Source organism: Cervus canadensis, chromosome 1, assembly GCF_019320065.1.
Source record: "Cervus canadensis isolate Bull #8, Minnesota chromosome 1, ASM1932006v1, whole genome shotgun sequence".
Lineage (NCBI taxonomy): Eukaryota > Metazoa > Chordata > Mammalia > Artiodactyla > Cervidae > Cervus > Cervus canadensis.
In genome coordinates, this window is record NC_057386.1 from 7,085,852 (window position 1) to 7,101,333 (window position 15,482).

General features: G+C 65.7%; 2 protein-coding genes across 2 annotated transcripts in view; one reads left to right on the top strand and one right to left on the bottom strand.

Moving 5' to 3' along the window:
* The window catches only part of MYO15B (myosin XVB), a 30,281-nt gene extending 20,268 nt beyond the window's left edge, over positions 1–10,013 (top strand). The window contains exons 37-63 of the mRNA XM_043442765.1: positions 25–106; positions 478–922; positions 1,019–1,109; positions 1,225–1,444; positions 1,895–2,007; positions 2,219–2,278; positions 3,011–3,086; positions 3,222–3,340; positions 3,476–3,594; positions 3,691–3,832; positions 4,036–4,147; positions 4,252–4,409; positions 4,820–4,965; positions 5,142–5,202; positions 5,299–5,371; positions 5,752–5,828; positions 7,038–7,114; positions 7,215–7,330; positions 7,423–7,517; positions 7,620–7,697; positions 7,830–7,962; positions 8,126–8,277; positions 8,416–8,531; positions 8,789–8,934; positions 9,048–9,181; positions 9,266–9,406; positions 9,577–10,013. Coding sequence (XP_043298700.1) covers positions 25–106; positions 478–922; positions 1,019–1,109; positions 1,225–1,444; positions 1,895–2,007; positions 2,219–2,278; positions 3,011–3,086; positions 3,222–3,340; positions 3,476–3,594; positions 3,691–3,832; positions 4,036–4,147; positions 4,252–4,409; positions 4,820–4,965; positions 5,142–5,202; positions 5,299–5,371; positions 5,752–5,828; positions 7,038–7,114; positions 7,215–7,330; positions 7,423–7,517; positions 7,620–7,697; positions 7,830–7,962; positions 8,126–8,277; positions 8,416–8,531; positions 8,789–8,934; positions 9,048–9,181; positions 9,266–9,406; positions 9,577–9,636 — 3,342 coding nt within the window. The 3' untranslated portion in view covers positions 9,637–10,013. The remainder of the gene's footprint in view (positions 1–24; positions 107–477; positions 923–1,018; positions 1,110–1,224; positions 1,445–1,894; positions 2,008–2,218; positions 2,279–3,010; positions 3,087–3,221; positions 3,341–3,475; positions 3,595–3,690; positions 3,833–4,035; positions 4,148–4,251; positions 4,410–4,819; positions 4,966–5,141; positions 5,203–5,298; positions 5,372–5,751; positions 5,829–7,037; positions 7,115–7,214; positions 7,331–7,422; positions 7,518–7,619; positions 7,698–7,829; positions 7,963–8,125; positions 8,278–8,415; positions 8,532–8,788; positions 8,935–9,047; positions 9,182–9,265; positions 9,407–9,576) is intronic.
* Positions 10,014–10,017: 4 nt separating this feature from the next.
* Positions 10,018–15,482, bottom strand: part of RECQL5 (RecQ like helicase 5) — a 29,473-nt gene continuing 24,008 nt past the window's right edge. Inside the window, exons 9-20 of the mRNA XM_043460886.1 lie at positions 14,537–14,755; positions 14,199–14,298; positions 13,814–13,850; positions 13,636–13,694; positions 13,477–13,550; positions 12,870–12,963; positions 12,506–12,640; positions 11,730–12,283; positions 11,497–11,587; positions 11,081–11,299; positions 10,791–10,860; positions 10,018–10,698 (exon numbers count right to left, since the gene is read on the bottom strand). Coding sequence (XP_043316821.1) covers positions 10,598–10,698; positions 10,791–10,860; positions 11,081–11,299; positions 11,497–11,587; positions 11,730–12,283; positions 12,506–12,640; positions 12,870–12,963; positions 13,477–13,550; positions 13,636–13,694; positions 13,814–13,850; positions 14,199–14,298; positions 14,537–14,755 — 1,753 coding nt within the window. The 3' untranslated portion in view covers positions 10,018–10,597. The remainder of the gene's footprint in view (positions 10,699–10,790; positions 10,861–11,080; positions 11,300–11,496; positions 11,588–11,729; positions 12,284–12,505; positions 12,641–12,869; positions 12,964–13,476; positions 13,551–13,635; positions 13,695–13,813; positions 13,851–14,198; positions 14,299–14,536; positions 14,756–15,482) is intronic.

The window sequence follows — 15,482 nt, forward strand, 5'->3', positions numbered from 1 at the left end:
TCCTTCTCTTCCCCTTCCTGCCAGCAGGAGACCCCGCAGGAGGCTGAAGACAGGTGCCCACAGCCCAGGAGCTTCCAGCAGAAACGAGACTATTTCCAGAAGTTGGGTGAGCGCCCTTGGGGAAGCAGTCCCACGCAGAGACTCAGACGCCGCTCCCCCCCTGGCCAGGGGACGGCGGGGTGCCCTCTGGTCAGGGTGGCCCGTCCAGGAGCCCCACGTGCTTAGTTGCTCAGTCGTGTGTGACTCTGCGACCCCACAGACTGTGGCCCACCAGGCTCCTCTGTCCATGGGGATTCTCCAGGCAGGGATACTGGAGTGGGTTGCCATGCCCTCCTCCAGGGGATCTTCCCGACCCAGAGATCGATCCCAGGTCTCCTGCACTGCAGGCGGGATTCTCTACTGTCTGAGCCACCACGGAAGCTCAGAGGGGTGGGCCAAGTGGGAGGTAATAGGCAGGACCCTCTGGGGCATTTACAGGGCAGCAGCCGAGCTCGGTGAAGACCATGAAGCCTCCAGCCAAGGTGAAGCTCCCCCAGGCGGAGGTGCAGGAAGAGGAGCCGGAAGAGGAGGAGCAGAGAGCAGGTGGTGAGGAGGCGGGGGGCAGGCTGGGCCTTTGCGGTTCTGCACAGGGTCTCAAGTCTTTCCTCTCGTCCTGGGCAGGGCCCTCACCTCCGCCTCCCCCGGTGGTGAAGAAGCCGCCACCACCGACGCAAGGTGCAGCCAAAGCTGAACGGGAGGCTGAGGCTGAGCCAGCCATGGAGGCGGGGCCTGGCAGGGGACACAGGCCAGCCGAGGGCAGAGCCGTGGTGCATAGCTCGGACCCTGAGCCCTGGCGGGCAGAGCCCAGCAGGGAGATCCGCAACATCATCCGCATGTACCAGAGCCGCCCCGGCCCCGTGCCTGTGCCGGTGCAGCCAGCGAGGTGCCAGGGGAAGGGGGAAGGGGGAGGGGAGGGAGGAGGGGCTAACTGCTCCCCAGAGAGTCACCCTGTGAACTCATGACCCCTTCCTTCTTTCAGGAAGCCCTCCCAGAGTTTCCTGAAGAAAAACAACCCTAAGGATGAGGCTCTGGCTAAGCTGGGGATCAGTGGTGCCTCTTCGCCCCCACAGGTGAGGTGCCGTCAGGTCCAGAGCGTGGCCGCCCTGCTCCAGAGTCCTCCTGAGGCTCCCTGGGGTGACCCTGGCCCCGGCTCACAGCCTGTGTGTGTCCCCTGTGCCTCCCCAGACGCTGTCCCCCAGCCCAGGGAAGGCCCCCCCACCGGCCGTGGCCCCTCGACCCAGGACCCGACCACGGCTGATGCCATCCAGCTCCATCAAGGAGAAGCAGGGGCCCCTTCAAGAGCTGTTTGGCCAGAACCCACCCACTGCCCAGAAACCCCCGCCTCCGCCTGCACCCCCACTGCCCCCGCCCTGGGAGCCAGCGAGCCCTCCAGCTGAGCCCCGCAGTAAGGAACCCCACATTCCTGTGCGGTGGGCTTTGAGGGGGGCGCGGTGGGGGGGATTCCCAAGGACCTCTCTGAGCTCACAGCACCGAGGTCAGCAGCTCGGGCTTTCGGACTTTGGAGCCGTGGGCAAGGAGCCCCAGCTTCCGCGTTCCCGTGGGGGGCAGGGCCGGGGCACCCCTGGGGCCTGTCTGGCACAGATGGACTGTCACACACAGGCGTTGGCCTCGTCAGGAACTTAGTGGCCCTGCTGACGTGGTCAGGGAGGGCCCACGCACGTCCGGAACAGCTGTAGGCGGGAGCTGGGACGGCGGGTGGGAGGGAGGCAGCAGAGGTGAAGCTGGCCCGGCGAGCAGGGCTCTGGGGAGGACGGTCTTCTCTGCCTGTGCCCCCATCACCCCATGCCCCCAGGCAGGCCCATGCCTGATGCTCATTGACCCCTCCATCTGCCAGGCTTGGTGGAGCCCATGGGGGACCAGGGGGTCTCCACCCAGCTGCTCGTGCCCTCGGGCAGCGTGTGCTTCTCCTACGCCAGCGCCCCCTGGAGGCTGTTCCTGCGCAAGGAGGTGGGCACCAGGGTGGGCTTCAACCCGGCCTCTCTGGGTGGGGGACGAGGCACAGGCAGTGGGGGAGCCAGCCTGGGACCCCAGCGTCAGCTCCCCACCACCCACCTCCTTGCCTGGTTTCCTCTGAGCCCAGAAGGCGAGGTGGGGCAGGGAGCCGGGCTGGCGGGGGGACCACCCCCGCCCACTCTCGCCCTCCCGTGCCCCCGTCCAGGTGTTCTACCCCCGGGAGAACTTCGGCCACCCCTACTGCCTCAGCCTCCTCTGTGAGCAGGTGAGCACCCAGCCCCGCTGCGGTATGTGCAGACAGACCACCCTCCCCACCCCCGGCCAGGTTTCCACCGTGGGGCGCGGGTGTGTTTCAAGTCCTGCCTTCCTTTATTTACTCCTTACAACATCCCTCAGAATGAGGACCATGTTTGACTTGTGTGTGTGAGTCTCTCAGTCCTGTCCGACTCTTTGTGACTCCATGGACTGTGGCCTGCCAGGCTCTTCTGTCCATGGGATTCTCCAGGCAAGAACACTGGAGTGGGTTGCCATGCCCTCCTCCGGGGGATCTTCCCAGCCCAGAAATCGAACCCGGGTCTCCCACGTTGCAGGCAGATTCTTTACTGTCTGAGCCACCAGGAAAGCCCCTTTTTGACTCATAACGAGGATTCAAAATGAAGCATATGCAGCACCCAACACAGGCCAGGCACACAGCAGGTGCTCACTGGCGCCTGCCTGCCAAACTGTGGATGCTCCCAGAGGCTCGTGTTTGCTCCCCCCAGTTCTACAGCACCCCCTCCTCCCCCAGGTCTGTTCTTTCAGGGATGCTTAGCTGAAGGAGGAGCAGCAGCTTGACTAGTGCAGGCAGCTGGGGGGGCAGGCGGGAGCTCCGCGTGGATGTGGCCCTGAGCTTGGAAGCCCCTGCGTCCCTCAGCGTCATGCCCACGGGGCCCTGCACTGCATCTGGGGTGGGCTGAGGCCTCGGGACCGGGTGGTGAATGCCTGGCTTTGCCCCCAGATCCTGAGGGACACCTTTGCTGAGTCCTGCATCCGCATCTCCCAGGACGAGAGGCGCAAGATGAAAGACCTGCTGGGTAGGGTCCAGGGACCAGGGGAGGCTCAGGGGGCTGGAGTGATGGGGGTTGGACCCGTCCAGAGGGAGGGAGTAAACGCTGGGGTCCCTGCTGTGAAGCAGCCTGAGGACAGGCTGGGGCTCTTCCCGCCCGCAGGAGACCTGGAGGTGGGCCTGGACTCCCTGGACATGGCTGAGGATGGCGTCAAGAAGCGCATCGTGTTGGCCGCCAGGGACAACTGGGCCAATTACTTCTCCCGCCTCTTCCCTGTCTCGGTCAGTGAGGCTGGGGATGGCAGCGGACTGGGTGCCAGCTGGATTCCTTGGCAGCAGGATGAGAGCCGGGGAGGGCTGGGTGGACGGTGGCCTGGAGCCGGGAGCCGGGCTGTGACCCACCCACCTTCCGGGCAGGGCGAGAGCGGCAGCGATGTGCAGCTGCTGGCTGTGTCCCACCGCGGGCTGAGACTGCTCAAGGTGACCCAGGGCCCCAGCCTGCACCCCGACCAGCTGAAGACTCTCTGCTCGTACAGGTGAGCGGGGGCCGGGGCTGGGGCGGGGGGCGGGGGTGGGCAGCAGGGGTGGGCTGGTGGGACGGCCCCCCGGCTCATGCCGTCACCCTGGCCCAGCTTTGCTGAGGTGCTGGGCGTGGAGTGCCCGGCCGGCTCCACCCTGGAGCTGTCGCTGAAGAGTGAACAGCTGGTGCTGCACACGGCCCGGGCAGGAGCCATCAAGGCCATGGTCGAGCTCTTCCTGAGCGAGCTCAAGAAGGCAAGTGTGGGCTGGCAGGGGGCCTCCACTGCTGCTGCCTGCTGCCCAGGCTGCCTTGGCTGGTCTCGGGGCTGTCAGCCATGCTCCTTCGAGCTGCCTGGAGTCAGGGACGCTGGGTGGAAAGGGAGGCCAGCAGGGGAGCAGGGAACAGGCAGGAAGGGGTCACAAGCAGGCTGGCCCCTCACCCGCCCGCCCGCCTGCAGGACTCCGGCTACGTCATCGCCCTGCGAAGCTACATCACCGACGACCACAGTCTCCTCAGCTTCCAACGTGGGGACCTCATCAAGCTGCTGCCGGTGGCTACCCTGGAGCCAGGTATCCACGGGGCAAGCAGGGTGGTGGGCAGACAAGGCGGCGCCTCCGGTGGGCCGGGGGGCGGGGAGGCGGGGTGGGTGAGACCCCATCCTTGGCATCTCTAGGCTGGCAGTTCGGCTCCACCGGCGGCCGCTCCGGACTCTTCCCTGCTGACGTCGTGCAGCCGGCAGCTGCTCCGGACTCGTCCTTCTCGACAGAGCAGAGGAGCGGCCGGGGGCACAAGGGTCAGCTGCAGCGCAGAGAGTGGGATAGGGCGTCGGAGGTGAGGAAGACGGGAGAGGCAGAGTCAAGGCCTCACTAGGAGCTGAGGAAAGGGCTCCGTGGCCCCCGGGCGGCTGAGGACCACCCCCCGGCCTGGTGGGCAGCGCTTGGCCTGGTGCTGCCCCTCCGCCTGCTCCCGGTTTCTTGCCCTGTCTCTCCCCAGCAAGACTGTGAGCTCCCCGTGGGCAGGGGCGGGGCTGTCTGCCTCTCGTTCGGCTCTCGTGGTACCTAGTTCGGTGGCGCCTGGAAAATGCTCAATAAACGGCTCTTGACCTTCCTGGCTTCTGGTGGTGTGCTCACTGCAGCTACTCTGCCTGCTCCTCTTGGGGTGGGCGGGGCTGGGGGCTGGGGCAGGGCCTCGGGACAGGCCAGCGGACCCTCGGGTGGCACCAGGTCTCCTATGTTCCTAAGTTGCCCACGCACCCCTGGAGCCAGGCGCGCAGTGACAACTCGGCCACCAGCCTGTCCCCCTCCGTGGCCTATGTCGCCCTGCCCACGGACTCCGACTACACCATGCAGGAGTTTGCCCTGCGCTACTTCCGGAAACCCCAGACCCTGTGAGTGCCCTTCCTGCCCTCCCCACAGCCCCGTGCCAGTCCATCCTCAGTCGCCCTGAAGCAGGCCTCCCTGCTTAAAGCCCCCCAGGCCAAGGCTCTCTGTACCCTCCAGACCCGGCCTGGGAGGGGGGTGGGAGGGCTGAGCAAGCGGGGATGTCCTCCCTGTGCCCCCTCAGGCCGGCCCAGACCGGTGGAGATGCTGAGAAGGCCATGGCCAGCCTGGTGCGGTACAGCAAGGTAAAGGGGACGGTGGGGGGGAGCCAGGCCTGCGGACCTGCCCCCGGGCCCTGCCCCGCCGGCCCCAGACCTACAGCCCAGCCTCTTTGGCCGCAGGCTCCCATCCAGGAATCGCTCATCAGCCTCAGCGACGAGGACATGAATAGGCAAGCTGTGGAGAGCTTCCAGGGTGAGTGGCCACAGCCTCTTGGGTCCCTGTGCCTGCGACCTAGGAGTCCAGCCACCTTCTTGAGTTTGCCTTCTCGGGGAGGCGCACGGGTGGCTCCTGTGCCGCATGCCCCCCCACTTCTACTCATGCTCAAGGGGTTGTAGCCTGTGTGGGGTCTGGGCTGGAAGGCAGCAGTAGGTCCGGCTCGCTATGCGCTCTGTGTAGCCCTGGGGCCCACAGCATCTCTGAACCCTGTCTCACTCGTAAGGCTGGGATTGCCACTCCGCCTGGCTCCCATGCATCTTGACAGCAAGGCATGAGATGGCCCCGCGTAGCGATGGCCGCATGAGCCAGGGTCAGGCCCCCGTCCCGGCTCACCACGCATTGTGTCCTGCCCACAGCTCTGATGCAGTTTATGGGGGACCAGTCCAAGCCGCGGGGCAAGAATGAGCTGGATCTCCTCTATGGGTTGCTGAAGGTGAGCACGGGCTGAATGTGCCGGAAGCTGCAGGGGAGACAGTGAGCCCTGGGGGCCCCTCTTGGTCTTCCTGCTGGGCCTCCAGGGCATCCCCTCTCCTTGGTCACTACATGCTCAAATCATCCAGTAATATTCACTGAGCACCTGTTATATGCTGGGCTCAGGACAACTTGGCCAAGTTGGTCAGGTCCCCACAGAGCCTACAACCTAAAGGAAATGGTCAGTAAACCATGATGCAGCGTGTCCGGGGCCAAGAGCACCGTGGAGTGCGATAGAGCAGGGGCGGGGCTGCTATGGTGCCGCAGGCTTGGTGACACCGCGACCTTGGAGCAGAGGCCTGGAGGAGGCCAGGGAGTGAGGCCTGCGCGCCTGGGGGCAGTGAGTGTGGGCTGGTGAGAGGAGGAGCCTGGCCCCAGCGAGCAACGGGGAGTAGAGGGTGAGGACCAAGGACAGTGGGTCCAGGGCGCAGAGGCCTTGCCATCCACTGTCAGGACTTCTTAGTTTTCAAGATCGGGGAAGCACTGGAGAGTCTGAAAGACAGACGTGGCTTACAGTTCATGGGTTTGCTCTGGCTGTTGTCTGTGATTCTGGGAGTTTACAGGCAAGGGACAGGTTACTGCCACGATCCTAGGTAAGACATGGTGCTGGCTCAGGCCCAGAGGCAGCAGGAGGGTTTGCTATGGGGTGTGAGACAGAGGCCAAGGATGACACCAAGGCTTTGGCCAGGGCACTGGCTGCTCTCCCACAAGGACGGCCGAGTGAGGAGCAGGGCTGGCCTGTGGCGGAATCTGTTGGGGACACGTGAAGTCTGAAGTCCCAGTCTTCAAGTGGAGGGTCTGGGCTGGAGGCAGGCCCGGGGAGTCATGAGCAGATGGGAGCAGCTCAGGTCACCAGGGAGCAGGTGCAGACAGAGGCCCGAGGGCCCTGCAGCCTCTAGAGGTCCCAGAGGTGAGGGGAGTCAGCCGAGATGACTGGGCGGAGGGCCCGGAGGAGGACAGGCCCCAGCTCAGCCTGGAAGCGGGTGAAGTCGGTGACTTGGCAAATGGCCAGCGGCGCAGATGCTGTTGAGGCGAGTGAGACCAAGCCCGACAGAGGACGGTGGGCTGTCACCCCGACCTGCCCCCCCGCCCCCACCGTGGCCATTAGCAGGATCTGTCTGACCTCAGATCCCACACCACCCCCACCGCCCTGCCCCTCCTGTCCCCACAGCTCTGCCAGGAGAAGGAGGATCTCAGGGACGAGGTTTACTGTCAGGCCATCAAGCAGGTCACGGGACACCCCCGGCCGTGAGTGGGGGATGGGGGTGGGGGAGCAGGGGCGGGCCTCTCAGGGAAAGCACAGCGCCGCGGCCTGGCCAGCTTGAAGCCCAGGCTCTCTGCCCTGCAGGAAACTCTGTGCAAGAGGCTGGCGCTTCCTCAGCCTCCTCACGGGCTATGTCCCCCCGTCGAACACACTGATGCCCTACGTGACCAAGTTTCTGCAGGACTGGGGCCCTCGCCAAGGTGCCGGTGGGGAGGGGCTTCCCGGCGGGAGTCTTGGCAGCTCAGGGAGGGGCTGGGAGATGCTCATGACCTGGCCTGGCTCCTCTCTGCAGAGCTGGCCCAGAGCAGCCAGGAGCACCTCCAGCGTACAGTCAAGTATGGGGGGCGCCGGCGGCTGCCCTCCCCAAGCGAGATGCAGGCCTTCCTGGTACTGGGGGTGCGGGCTGGGTGGTAATCCGGGACTCCCTGTGGGTGGCAGGAGCTTGGGCCTCTTTCCACGGGTGGACTGACCCCGTGCTTGCCCTAGCAGAAAGGACAAGTAGTCCACCTGGTCCTAATTCACCTGCCTGGGGGTGTGGATTACAAGACCAATATCCGCACTTTCACAGTGAGTGCAGGGCCACAGCGGGGGGGCCGGGGAGACACAGGAAGCCATGGGTCTCAGTTCTGGGACACCCACCACCCCCACAGCCCCGTTCCCTCCCCGGCACCCCTATCGCAGCTCTGTCCACACGTCTAGGTGGCAGCAGAGGTGCTGGAAGAGCTGTGCAGGCAGATGGGCATCACGGACCCCCAGGAAGTGCAGGAGTTTGCCCTCTTCCTCGTCAAAGGGGACGGTGAACCACCCGGGCTGGGGAGAAAGCATGGTCCAGGTGGATTCCGCTACTGTGGCCTTGAGGGAGGCGGTTCCCACGCCTGGGGCTGGCAAGGCCGTGGGCGTGGCTGACCGGGCCGTGGGCGGGGCTTGGCAAGGCCGTGGGCGGGGCTTGGTCCTGGCAAGCCCGTTCTGGTTGTGAACCTGGACTCCCCGCGCAGGCGCAGGTGAGCTGGTCCGGCCCCTGTGGCCCCAGGAGTACCTCAACAGCGTGCTGGGGGGTCCGGGCGTGAGCCTGCACAGTCGGCGGCTCGGCTGGGAGACCCGGCTGCACTTTGACAATCCCACCTACGTCAGCACCCACTACGGCCAGGTCAGCCTTGCATGGTGGTGCCAGCCTCAGCTGCCTGGGCAGGGCCCCTCCAAGACCCCCTGCCCTCAAAGGAGAAGGGGGTGGCAGCAGTGGGCCTGAGGCTCAGGAGCCGCCCCTGTGCCGCCCCCGCCCACTCAGGTGCTGCAGGACTACCTTCAGGGGAAGCTGGGGCTCAGCCCCCAGGAAGACGCCCGACTCGCCAGATTGGCAGCCTTGCAGCAGCTCAGCAGGAACGAGGAGGAGCTCCCCTCAGAGTGAGCGGGAACGCAGCCCCCATGCTTCCTGCCACCCCTTTACCCCCTCCTCCAAAGTCGAGGCCACTGGTGCCCTTCATGGCCCTAACCCAGCGGGCTATGTACACCTGTCCCCCCATCCCGCCCCATGCTCCTCCAGGGCAGGGCCCACACCTCATCCATGTATCTGGATCCCTGGTCTCACCCATGGTAGCCACTGGCTGATTGATTTAGCACCAGCTGTTTGCCCAGCCTCGCCTGACCAGGCTGTGTCCTAGGCAAGACTTCCTGGCTTACTTGCCGAGGCAGCAGCAATGGCAGCAGCAATGGCAGATGAACACGGCCACTGTGAAGAGCCTGATGGGCCGGGAACTGAGGCAGCTACAAGGATGCAGCTCCCAGGAAGCGCAGATCAGCTTCATCGGTGGGTCTGGGGCAGGGGGACAGCCAGGGAGCGGGGAAGGGGGCACCCAGGAAGGAGGGGCAAGGGTAGAGGGGCTGAGCAGCTTCTCCACCAGCCCTGCTCTCTGTCTGCAGAGGCCGTGAGCGAGCTGCCCCTCTTCGGGTACACGGTCTACATGGTGCTGCGAGTCAGCAATCCGGCCCTGCCCAGCCCCGGCCTCCTGGGGCTGAACCGCCAGCACCTCGTCCTCATGGACCCCAGCTCCCAGGTGGGCCGGGCTCCTGCCCCCGTGCTGGCCTGGGCACCCTCGGGGCACTGGTCTCCCACCCCCGACACTGACCCCACCCCCCAGGAGCTGTGCTGCTCCATCGCCCTGAGGGATCTGCAGCGGCTCCACCTGCTGAGCCCGCTGGAGGCAGAGGGCTCCCCTGGCCTGGAACTCAACTACGGCTCAGCCGACAACCCCCAGACCATCTGGTTTGAGCTTCTGCAGGTGGGTGGCCTCCACAAGCCCCGAGAAGGTGGCGAGTGCCTCACCCAGGCCCAGTGTGCCCGGCTGCCTGAGCACAGGCTGCTGCCCAGGGCTCTGGCGTGGCAGGGCTGGGGGACAAAGGCGGGGGGCTGGTGGGGGAGCCCTGCCCTCATGTGCCCACGCCCGCACAGGCCCGGGAGCTGAAGCACACCATCACCTTCCTGCTGGACAGCAACCCTCCTTCCAGCTAGCGGCTGTGCTGCACCCAAGGCGGGGGGGCAGAGACGGAGACGGGACCCCTCCCCGGCCCACATCTCACCTGACAAGTCTCCTCTGGGTGCCGTCAGGCCGGTCTGGTTTGGACTTCACCGCCTGGCTGTCCTGGAATCCACTGTAGCACGGCCCACAGTGGAGTGGCTACAGCGACTTCAACTGGGGAAGTGCTGGAGCCTCACTCTGGGGTGGGCCTGCGGTGGGCACTGCAGGAACTCGGCCTGGGTGTCTGGGGGGTCACCCAGCCTGGGGGAGATGTCCACTTGGGCCCTGGCCCACATCAGCACGTGCCCAGACCTGGGAGGAGCAGCTGCTGAGGAAATAAAACTCCCGAGAGAACGGGGCTGAGCGCATGCGTGTCAGAACCAACCGGACACTTTATTCTCCTGTAAATGCTGATGTCCCTCCCAGCCTTCCTGACCAGGAGCTGAGCCGGGCAGGGCGGGCTGCTGCCCCTCTTGGCACGAGCTCTGCCCCTGGGCTGGGCTGCAGGCAGCAGCATGAGGGGAGAGGGCGGTGGGGTGGACTGAGGGCAGCAGGGGCTCCTCCTGAGTTGGCTCCACAACCTTGGCCTGCTGGGCCTCGCCCTGAGTTTAAAGTGTTTTAAGAGCAGGAGGGGCCGTTTTCCTTCTGCTTCTCCGGCAGCCGCCACACCACATGCCCCTTTCTCACCTGGGGAGCTGGCCCAGAAAACCCAACCACGAGGGCCAGGGAGGCAGGGAGGCGAGGAGGAAGAGGACCTCAGGCTTTGCGAGCAAAAAGAAAGGTGGGCTGACCTCGCTTTGGGAGGTGTCCGGGCCCATTTCCAAAGTGAGGTGTGGCTGGAAGCAGGAGAGCCGGAGAGCAGGCCACCCACCATCCCTGGTCCTGAGCGAGGCCGGGTGGGCCACGCTGGAGCCTGGGGGCGGGCGGGAACGCGGGCCCCATCGGGCCCATCGCTCATCTCTGCGGGCCACACAGGCCGCGCCAGTCGGCTTCACTCTCACACCGGGCTCGGCCGTGGAACAACTGCTTGATGATGTCCTGCGCCTCTTCCTTCACTAGATTCAAGGGTGGGGGGAGGGTGTGAGGGCCAGTCCCCTCCCAGTGGAGCCCCCACGCGTCCCTCCCGGCCGGTGCTGCTCACACTCACCGCCTCTCCTCGGACAGGGGTTCTGGGTCAGCGAGTGCGAGAGGTGGCGGGCGAAGGCTTTAAACAGTTCCTGGAGAGAGAGGGTGCGGAGGGGCCAGGAGCACAGGCCTGCCCCCTGAGCCGCCCACGCCACGGCCCAGAGCAAGGCATGTCCTGGAGGGGGCCGCGGGCCTCTGGGCTGGCTGGCTTCCGCCTTGTCTTGTCCTGGGCTCACACTCGCTCCCTCCGCCACCGTCTGCACCCCAGTGCCCCTGGCTCAGGGGAGAACAGGGCCCAACCGCCTACCCTACCTTGGATGCAAACTTGCCCTCCTTGTAGAAGGGGGTCAGACACCTGACCACCACGTCCGCAGCCTCCTTCAGGGAGACGCTGGGCGCCGAGCGCTGGCAGGAGCCTTGGGGGCTCGAGGGGCTCTGGTCGCTGGCTGAGACGCTGCCCTTCACCTCAGTTAGGATGGAGGCCTTGGCTGAGGGGCGAGGCCTCTTCTGAGCCTGGCTGCCCGGGTTCTCCTGGGCAGGGCCACAGTGGAGGGTCACTCTGGAGTCCCCTGTTCTGGGCCCCTCCCTCCTTCTGGAAGACTGGGCCTCCGCGCCCGCTGGCTCCATCTAGCCCGGCCCGTCTGCCCTGGGATGTGGACATCGGAGACGATTGTCTCAGGCCCCTCCCCAAGCAGGCTCCAGCATGGCAGCCTTGTGCCTCTTGGTACCTGCTGAGGTCTGGGCCGCTTGCCTCTCTGGGCCTCCTCTGTGGGGCTGGGCTGGCCTTCAGGGGGCCTCTGGTCTCTGAGCAGGCAGGCACTGGCCAGAAGGGGAGCAGGCGTCAGGGTCCAGTCGCCTCTGCCCCCTCAGCCTGGGCAGCCCAGTGAAGCCCATGGCAGGAACCGGCCACGCGGCAGAGGCCCAGGGAGCCAAGGGGATGCCAAGACACCCGTGCGCTCACCTCGGGCCCTCCTCAGCACACTCCTTGGTCTCGGGGGGTGCTGCCAAATGTCCCATGGCTCCATGCCCCACGGCTCCATCCTCCTGCCCTGAGCCCTTCTCCAGGAGCATCGGGGGTCCCCGCGCCCCATCATGGGAGGGGCTGGTACTATCTGCCCCCGGGGCTGCAGTGAGCAGGGGCGGGCTCTTGGTCTTTCGGCAGAAGAAGCGGGCAATGTTCTGAGAATCCTTGAGGGCCGCAGCGGCCAGGAGCTGCTGCTTCTTATTGACCCGGGCCTTGGCGGTGGGGCTGCCCCGGGCGGGGCCTCTCTCCTCCTCAAGGGAGGGCCCCAGACAAACAGCACCGCTCCCAGGGGCCTCTCCTCGGGGCCCAGGGAGGGGCTCAGCGCACTCCGCACCCTGGTGGTCACAGGGCCGGCTGGGGGCCCCCTGCTCGCCGCCCTGCTCAGGCCGGGGCTCTTGCTCCGGGACCCACGTCTTCTCCATCAGTTCGGTGGCCGTCTGGAACAGGCAGGAGCCTTTGGGGAAACCAGCTCCCACACGCTTGGGCTTGAGCTGCGAGGAGGAGAGACGCTGCTGACCACAGGCCCTCCAGCGCTCGCTGGCGGGTCCAGGTGTGGCCGGGAGGGCCTGGGCAGGCCGAGGCGTGGGGGTCGGGCTGGTGAGAGAGGTGCTGCGGGGGCTCCAGAGCAGGGGGGAGCAAGGGTCAGGGCTGTGTTGCCAGGAGGAGCGAGGACTGCGCTGTTGCTCGGGGCGAGGGGCCGGGGCATTGCTCACCGGGTGCACCTGGGAGGCGGGCAGGGCACCGTGCTCGGGGGGCTCCGGGGACTCGGCCGGGGCACTGCAGCTGCTGGGACCACCGCCCACGTCGTAGAGGTGCCCGTCCTTCGAGGCTCTGTGGATCTCAGCCACCTGGGGCAGGGAGGGAGTGGGGGATGCCCTGGCTGGCGCCCGCTAGCTCTAGGCTCTCCATGAGTGGGTTCTGTAGCCCATGCTTGCAGGGACACCGGACAAGTCCGAGCCCCCCAGGGCTGGCTAGGAGTCCTTGCAGCCAGGGAAGGAGGGAGGTCGGGCTTCTCCCCGAGTAAGTGGCCCCCTGGGTGGGGAGCTGCCCCACCCGCCCCTTCTTCAGCACGCCTACCTTCTTCAGCACGCTGGCCTTGTACAGATTGGCCGCCTTGGCATTTCGGAACGTCTCATGTTCCAGCTCCACCGCCGTGGCCTGGAGGTCAAGTCTGAGGGCAGCAATGAGATTAAGGTGTCCGGCCTGAGGGCAGCCTGTGAGACTCCCCCAGGGGACCCTGGAGATGGCTTCAGGGCCTGGTGGGAATGGCCTTGGGCACAGGGATTCCAGCCTGGACTGTCTGGGCGCTGTGGCCTACTGTCCCTTGGGGGCAGTCCCAAGGCTGCCCCCCCGGTGGGGCTGTGTGAAGACCCACACCCCCTTGGGAAGAAGATGAGTCACAATTTGGGGAGAGGTGCCCAAATAAACTGGGCTTCCCAGGTGGCTCAGTGGTAAAGAACCCACCTGCCGATGCAGGAGACCCAGGAGACGTGGGTTCGGTCCCTGGGTCGGGAATATCCCCTGGAGGAGGAAATGGCAACCCACTCCAGTATTCTTGCCTGGAGACTCCCATGGACAGAGGAGCCTGGCGGACTACAGTCCACGGGGCTGCAGAAAGTCGGACGCGACTGAGGGACAGAGCACACACACGTGCCCAAACAAGCTGGGGGCTGACGACACTCACCCATCAGCGGAACCTGCGGCCTGGCGGTTACTGCTCAGCGCCTCCTCCAGGAGCCCCAGGCAGTGCTCACGGGCCTGCATCGGGGCGAGAAGCGGGTCACACAGGACCCAGGTCGGGGGAGAGCCTGGGGGCAGGTGTGAGGAGCTGCCCACCTCTTACCTTCACAGTGAGCCTGGGGATCTTCCTACTGGCAGCCTCTCTCAGGGGACAGTCCTCATCTGTGGAGGAGAGGCGAGTCCTGCCACCCTACTTCCTGCTCTCTGGCATCCCCGGTCCCCCAAAGAGGCATCCTCCACCCACACCCTGGGACCAGCCCAGGGTACATTTCTGTGCTGACCTGGGGGTACGAACTCCTCTGTCTTGGGGTCTTTGCCCTGGAAGATGACATGAGGTCCTGTGAGCCATCCTGCCCCAGAGCAACACAGCTCCCAGTCCAGCACCAGAGAGGGGCTGAGAGGGCATGAGCAGGGCCACCCGGAGCCCCATCAGAGAGGCGCTGAGGGGGCGTGAGCAGGGCCACCCGGAGCCGCACCAGAGAGGCGCTGAGGGGGGTGAGCAGGGCCACCCGGAGCCGCACCAGAGAGGCGCTGAGGGGGGTGAGCAGGGCCACCCGGAGCCGCACCAGAGAGGCGCTGAGGGGGCGTGAGCAGGGCCACCCGGAGCCGCACCAGAGAGGCGCTGAGGGGGCGTGAGCAGGGCCACCCGGAGCCCACCCCCTTCACCTTGCGCAGGCGCATCTGCTTCTGGTAGAAGAGATTCCACTCCCGCTTCTGGGCCTCGTCTCTGCTCTCGTCCCCGCTGCCTCCAGACCCTTCATCATACCTAGGCGACAGGCTGGGCATGAGCCGTCCTGGGTCTGGGCTTTGCCCTCCCATCACGCGTCTGGTAGGGCAGTGATGTCTCTGATGGTCTGGATGCTTGGGCGCAACACTGACGTCCTGGCCCCAGCGTGGCCCTCGGGGCGGGGGCATGTGTCACTTCTGATCTGGCCTTGGCCCCAGGGAGAGAATGCCAGACTATTTCCAGTGGGTTGGGGAGCCCTGGTCTCATGGCCCCTTACCTGCTAAAGCCCCCATAACCCCTGCGGCCTCCCTCGTACAGCTCGGGGTCATAGCCGTTGCCCTGGGAGGGCCCAATGCAGGTCTTATTCCAGCTGCTTCTCTGCTCCAAAGCGTCCAACTGCTTCCGCACACCCGTGGGGTTCTGGCAGCAGTCACAGCCTTTGGTGCAGGCGGGGGGTGCGTCCCCGAAGTACTTGGCGATGGCGGCATGGCGGCACCTGGAGCAGGGGTGGTGAGGGACCCACTCGGGCCAGCGTTCGTTTACCCGATCCCCAAACTCTGGCTGAGCGTGGCTGTCTGGCACTGTGGCCAGCATCTCACGCAAGCCTCACAAGGCATCCCTGGGCAGGGTGGGGTGCCCATTTTAGAGATGAGGACAATGAGCTGAAGGAGATTCCTCAAAGTCATGTAACACACGTGCCCAGGGGAGCCAGGGCACGAACCCCATTCTTCTGTTTCTCCATGGGGCACTCCTCCAGGCTCCGGGCCCCAGCCCCCTCTCCATCCTCTGGTAGTGGGGCACCCTGGGAGAAGCATCGCCTCTGGGTGCAGACACTGACTCTATAGCTGAGGCTGTGTCCTTGGGGAAAAGAGTCTGACCTCCTGAAATGAAGCCTAGGCACCTCGAGCACAACACGCCTACAACCCGGTACAAGGAGAGCCCTGGCTCCTCGGGCTGCGTAAGTGCCGAGATAGCGCTCTGAAGTGCGTCACAGCACTTAGCACTTAGGCCTCTTATTGCCGCTCCTTACTCTTGTTGAGTGGGGCTGGGGAGAGGGAACAGCAGGAAGTGGCCCCCCCCCTCCATTGCTCTGCTCTCCTTCCGTCTCCTGGCGACTCCTCCCTGTCGTCCCCAACAAGCCTCTGCCTGACCCAGTGTACACGGCCCGGAACCGGGAGACTGCTTGGGAGCAGGAACCAGGCAGCTCTGGGCTGGCACCCCAT